General features: G+C 39.5%; 1 protein-coding gene across 1 annotated transcript in view; it reads left to right on the top strand.

Moving 5' to 3' along the window:
* The window catches only part of CPED1 (cadherin like and PC-esterase domain containing 1), a 386,749-nt gene that overhangs the window by 334,835 nt on the left and 45,004 nt on the right, over positions 1 to 6,910 (top strand). The window contains exon 17 of the mRNA XM_007952817.1: positions 1,042 to 1,178. Coding sequence (XP_007951008.1) covers positions 1,042 to 1,178 — 137 coding nt within the window. The remainder of the gene's footprint in view (positions 1 to 1,041; positions 1,179 to 6,910) is intronic.

Below are 6,910 nucleotides of genomic sequence, written 5' to 3'. Positions count from 1 at the left end.
TTTTTTTGGAATGGGATTGCTGGATCAAATGATACTTCTATTTCCAACTTTTTAAGGAATCGCTATACCAATTTCCACAGTGGTTGTATCATTTTACAGTCCCACCAGCAGTATCTGAGAGTCCCAATCTCTCCACATCCTCACCAGCATTTGTTATTTTCTGTCTTGTTGGATACTCACACTAAAAGCAGAAAGGTTTCTAATACATGTTTTTATCACTAGAAAGATGTTAGATATATTTCAGAATATTCATTTATCGTATAAACGTTTACTGAACTCCATGACATCTTGCGTTATCAGCAGAGTGCTGCAGCTGCGCCCTGCTGATAACAAAGGTGAATAGAATATTATGGCTATGCTAGGTCCTTCATATGCATTATTCCATTAAACCCTCACCCCAACAACATGGGAACAGCACACACCTCATCTAAGGGATAAGGAAATTAAGCCCTCATCACTTATACGGGGAGAGATTTAAGTGAAAAAGCTCACCGATCAACTAAAGAAATAAAAACTAGTCTTCAAAATAATAAATTATTGGATGATTCAAGTCATTTTTTTAGATCTTCAATCTGTTGAGAGCAGGGACTATATCGACTCTTCAATTTGTAACCTAAACAAGTGTTAGGCTAATAATCATTTGGGACCAATTGCTTATATTCAGTGGCTCCCAAATCTATCTATGGCCCTGTTGAAGTGCCTAATGTGCTGTTTGAAAATAAGTAATAATTGAGTAGTACATGGTCACTTAGTTTATTTGTAAGTATATGATTCAAGAATATTTTTATAAGTATATGGCTTCTAGGAACAGAACTCACTTGATTGCAGTGTGAACTGCGTTATTTCAGAACATAGCTACGTGTTGATATTCTCCTTGGTTTGCTGGAGGTCATGCGTTACTCCACTGGGTTTATAGATAAGAATGGTCTTCTAATGGGCATTTCAGTAATGGTGTGCTGTAGCTAAATTCTAAATTGACTTGCAAACACTTGTTTGACCAGTAGAAGCTGATCCTTAAGAACATTCTGCCATCTGTTCCAGGGCAGTGGATTGTGCCTTGTCTTAGTTGTTCAGACAACAGGACTTGTGACTGGAGAGAAATAACTTGGCAACCCCACAATTGCCGATACGGTATCCTGACAAAGCCTCAGCTTCAGCAGTGCCTGCGAGGAAGGAAGGTAGGTTCTGAAACCAATCAGAGAAGGCTTTGATGTATGCCACCTGCAGTGCCAAAAGCCATACAGTTATATAAACTAGGCCAATTCCTGCTCTTTCACTCCTTAGAGGACAACTACATGGATGTAGTTTGGCTTTTTGAATCACGTATAGATGTTACCATAGAAGGGCCTTAACAATTCTTGCTCAAAATACTCACTCATTTCCAAATTAAGTCTCTTTGCCAGATGGAGGATATTAAAGCTGTGGTCTGTGCTGACCCAGTTGCATGCTGTTCTCTCAGCACAAACATGTGGGCGCTTGCCACGCCAACTGACAGTTGGCAGTTCTGAGCAGCTGGGCTTGTCAACTGCAGCTTCAGCAGGCTCTGCTGGTAAAATGGGCATCTGGACTCAGCACACGGATCCAAGTGTCCCCTGCATGCGAGACTCGCTTCTTCTAGAGCTGACCACGTGCATGGCACGGCTTTCACACTAACCTTCCTGATCTTCTTTCACATCCCGGGCAGGTCTCGCATGGACCTCACTAGACTGGCTTCGCCTTTAGTGAGGCTTCTAAGCCGATTCTCGGACATGCACTGTCTTCTTGCTAGGCTTGCTCTGACTAGGTAGAGTCCGGCAGAGCTCTCGGACATCCGCAATGGGCAATAGACTGGGATGCTTGGTTAACGTGAAGTAAGTAAACTTTATCCAGATTTTCTTTTTCTATGAGATGGACAATTACTTCTAAACTGCTCATAAGCTTTCATATGTGGTCAAGACTGAGTTCAAAATTGGTTGCAAAAAAAGAAAGAAAGAATCTCTAGTAAAACATAAGAAAAGAGCCCTGGACTGAAGGCAGGATTTTGCTCACAGCAAATAGCTTATGAAGAATGATAGGAGGTGAGGGGTAGGGCAGGAGGATAGACATCTCCATGGTGATTTCAATTCAAACACCCTAATATTCAGGACGGAAAAGATGGTTATATCTCCAAAGATAAAGCAGCAGTATTCGTTACTTAAAAAAGAAAAAAAACAGGGGGGAAGGGAAGGAAGCATCTAGAAACCCCTGTTCCTCTCAGTGTTGTTCTGGGCAAGGACCTGTGCTGCTGACCTCCTCACGTCTGGAGTTGCACCGGACAGTAAGCTTCCTGAGGGCAGGGATGTGTCTGATTCACTGTATGGTCTCACTGTTTAGCATAGTTTTTGATACATAATAGTCACTGCATACATATTTGTTGTATAAATAAATTAATTAAAATCTTGTTCATTCCTACTCACAACTCTGTGGGGTAGGTATTATTATATCCATTTTAAATTTATGAAAATTAAATCTTAGAGGGATTGAGTAATCACCCACGATCATGCATATATGAGTGGCAACTGCTCAGACATTTTTGACTACCGATGTGGACAATCCAGCCTTGATATCCTAGAAGTGCAGTGTTGAACACAGTGAAAATAGCTGTTGTCATAATAGTCCAGATTTTCTAAACTCTTTAGAATACCATTCTGACCTCAGAATTTAGAGTGATCAGGAAAATTCTAAAATGGTATCATAGTCTGTTAATCTGGAAGGCAATAGGTGTTAATTTAAACTCCAACACTAAATCCCACGACTTTGGAAGGGACACATAGTGTTTTGCAGGCTTGTTTTCCTCATCTGTGACATAATAAGCATGTTATGATCTAACCCTGTACTCTAGGTTAACCAACTTTGTAAAATGCTAACAACTTTCACTTTTGTGTATGTGTGTGTGTGTGTGTGTGTTTGCTAATTCCAAGGCTAATTATTTAGCAACTCTACAAATAGTGGGTAGGAGCAAAGGAAAGATCGTTTTTTCCTACCTGTTAGCAACTGAGATACAATCTTGGTAAGTCTGAAAATGATTAGTGACTGCCAGTTTGACTGAGAAAGCTTCTCTTAGTCTCTGCCCCCTGCCCACGTGTGCCTCCCCTCATCTAGAGGCATCCTTCAGGCGTGCAAGCTCAGAGACTCAGGTCCACCAGCACACAGGCAGCGGTCTTTCAGAGACTCGTTCCTTAACCAGAACTCCGTTTTATTGTATAGGCAACAGAAAAGCAGTTTTAGCAGAGGAGTGGCACAACCAGAATTAGAAAGCTCATTCTCCAGCGATTCGGAGACTGCCTGGGGGAAGAGGAAAGGGAAGCTGGAGAGGCTAGGCTGTTTAATGGGGAAATTGCAACATGCAACTGAGAGGGCAAAGTGATTGCATGCGTAGAGAACAATCCCATCAATGTACTAGTTAATGCATACATTCAAACGTATCTGTTGTTGTTGTTGTTGTTAGGCACCGTGAAGTAGATTTTGACTCTGGCAATCCCCTGTGGCAGAGTAGAACTGCCTCATAGGGCCTCCTAGGTCATAATCTTTATGGGAGCAAATCACCAGGTCTTTCTCCTGTAAAGTCGATGGGTGGTTTCGAATCGCCAACCTTTCGGTTAGCAGATGCATGTTTAACCACTGGATCACCAGGGCCTTTTGCAAACATACTCAGATAGGCAGAAAATTCCTGGAAGTAACAAACAGTTAGGAGTATTTATAAGGGAATAGGAGAGTGATGGGAGGATAACAAACCTAGCTACATATTTTCTGAGCATGGGGTCACACGTGACTTTCCAAGTAGCATGTCCATGAAGCTGACCATAGATGGTGAAGCATCAGAGATTATTCTCGTGTATAGTCTATATATTTCTATATTCTTTCCCTTTTTTTGCAACATACATGCATTGTCTTTGTAATCTAAAACTCTACCTTTTTTTGTATGTTGTTGTTGTTATGTGCCATCCAGTCGGCCCCGACTCATAGCGACCCCTCCTTGGGTTTCTGAGGCAGTATCACTACGGAAGTAAGATTGCCCAACCTTCCTTCCGAGGAGTGGCTGGTGGGTTTGAACCGCCAGCCTTCTGGTTAGCAGTCAAGTGCTTTAGCCACTATGCTACCAGAGCTCCCAATGCTACCAGAGCTCCCCTTTTTTTGTATATAGGTGTATAAATCAGGACTAGGGCACAGGCAGTAGAAATGCAATGGAAGGAAAACCTGAGAATAACATTTTATTTTCAAAGTCACAGGATTTGGTAGGATACTTTCAGGTACATACACTCATAGGCCACACACAGAAAGATAACTATGTAAATATTCACAATTACAGCTATAGAGCGGGACTTATTTTAAGAAAGCTCCATTTATTTACTGAAACACATTAGCCAAAAAAAAAAAAAAATTCTGGTACATCTCTCATTTCCCATGGATAAGATAAATATACAAAGTGATCCTGAAACCCCTAGCTTTCATTACTAAAACAATAGGTCCCTGTCCTATCTCAAATTGCCTAGAAGCCCCCATTCTATTCCAGAGACAAATAAATGTTAAATCTTAACAATTACAAAAATAGAAAAGCAAGTAACATAATCATTGTGTTTTAAAAACACATTTAATTTTAAATTCTAATCAAGGCAAGCTTCTATTTGGGGAGAGTGTTAGACTGTGTTATCTTTCTTTGAAGAATTAAATTAAAAGACAACAGAATTTGTCTGGGCCTGAGAGAGTTACTAGAAAGTTAGTTTTTCACATAGCATTTTCCTTTCTTTAAAATCTTCATGCAGTCATTCCTCTCTGTTAAGTTTCCTTATGTTGTTATTCTGACCTTCTACATCTTTTCACTACTGTTTTACATTGATGAATGCAAGACTATACTTGGAAACCAACCCAGGGAAGGAACAAGGCGCAAGTCAGTTGAGATTTGAAAAGGCATTCAAGTTTCCTGTAATTTTTACCAGGAACTTCATTGCACTTGATAGTGTGGCCATACTTTCTATTTAAAAAGAAAAGGTAACATCAAGCCTAACTCATGGTGACCCTATGTGTGTCAGAACAGAACTGTGTGCCACAGGGTTTTCAATGGTTGGCTTTTAGCTTCTGGGTGGACTTAAGCCTCCAGACTTTAACCTCTCAGTTGGCAACTATATTAACCTGTTTATTAGCCTGTTTACACCCCCAGGGACTTCATGCTTTCTATGCCTCAGTTATATGCCTTGACTTCAGCAACACGAACGGGAGACTGACCTCTGGAAGAAAGATAGGACTCAACGTCTATAGTGTCCATTTATAGGGTGAACTTGTTTACGGGCAGAGGGCAGGAAAATGTGAGATCCCTTTACAACTCTGAACTTACCCAAATATGAGTTATTTTACTTAGATATTTTGTGATCAGGCACGTGTCATTGTGTTCCATCAAAGCAAAATTCAATTGAAAAAATAAAGAAATAATAAACTGTTTTCAATTATACTCTTCCACATTTCTAAATAAATACCCACTTCTTACTTATTAAATTCTAAATGGAACATATGTAAGAATTTTCAAAGTATGACATTTAATATACAATCACAATGAAATATATAGGAAATCATTTACACGTATGATAATCAAATCTACAACTGAAAATACTTAGGAACCTGATCCAATTGAGTCAAACAAGTTCTTGTTTTGTTTTCCAGTTGAAAACATAGCTCATAATTTAAGCCAGTAATAAAATATCTGAGAGAAGAGTGCAATTAAGAACAGGAAATATAAAAAAGGCAATATTTTCTGAAAGTACTTAAAAGTCAGCTGTTAAAACAGGAAATGTAACTTAGGTTTTTAAGAAATGTTTTCAAGTTAAGTAGTGTCTTGGACCTCAAGGTGTTTAAATTTTGAAGTGTGGCTAATTTATAATAATGTGCTCTGACTAATCTGTGAATGCCATTATGATTACACAATTCATTGTTGCCTGTCAGTTTCACTATATAGAGATGGTAAAAGGAAAGAGTGCACCCTACTCTCTCCAGCAAAGGACAACTTACCCAGGATGCCCTCCTTCACAACTAAATAAATGCACTGGTGATCTAGTTGCATCACTTTATTCCAAGTGACTAGAAGATAAATGTCCAAGTGATTTTGTTTAGTTACCTGCTTTCCTTTTTTTTTTTAAACCAAATTTAGTGTGTTTGAGAGCAATTGTCCTAAATATCAATCTTGCATTTGTTTTTGACCCAAGGAACAATTTGGCTGTTCATCTATAGACAATTTCTGTAGAATACATCACTGGAAAACATGCTATATAACCATATACTATTTCACCTAGAGAATACTCTGTTGAGTTGTAAATTGCAGCAAGATTTCCATCATGCCGTGAGTATCTTCAGCCTTATGATCGTTTCAGCTTCGTGTTAGAGTGAAGCCACCCCTTGCCTCACTTTGAAATGGGTATTCACCTGGTGAGAGCAGGGACCCTCAGTCTTGGGACTCATGAGAATCATTGTGGACTCTTCTAATCATAGGGGCTATGCTCGGCCCTGACCCAGACCTAATGAAAAAGAATTTCTTCCTCACCTCATGTTCATTTCCTTTAGTTACAAATGTCAAGCTGTCCAGAAGAATTACCTAAATTCTAATTACCTAATTACCTAAATTAATGAACAAGTAACTCTTTTTTTATTATTATTGTGATTTGGGTGAAGATTTACAGAGCAAATTCACTTTCCATACAGCAGTTCGCATACACTTTGTCTCATGATATTGACCAAAGTTTACCACAATGCAACAACTCCCCTCCCACTTCCTCCCCATAGTTACCTCTTCCCAGTGTTCATCCCTCCATACACTCCTGCCCCTTGAGCTGTCTCTCTGTGCATAAGCAGCCCTTCTTTCTCCCATGATTGTTCTCTCCAAGGAGTATATCTACTTGAGGTAAAT

Source organism: Orycteropus afer, unplaced genomic scaffold, assembly GCF_000298275.1.
Source record: "Orycteropus afer afer isolate SDZICR_OR568_19922 unplaced genomic scaffold, OryAfe1.0 scaffold00359, whole genome shotgun sequence".
Classification (NCBI taxonomy): Eukaryota; Metazoa; Chordata; class Mammalia; order Tubulidentata; family Orycteropodidae; genus Orycteropus; species Orycteropus afer.
The sequence above is the reverse complement of the archived record's forward strand: the minus strand, read 5'-3'. Positions and strand labels throughout refer to the sequence as shown.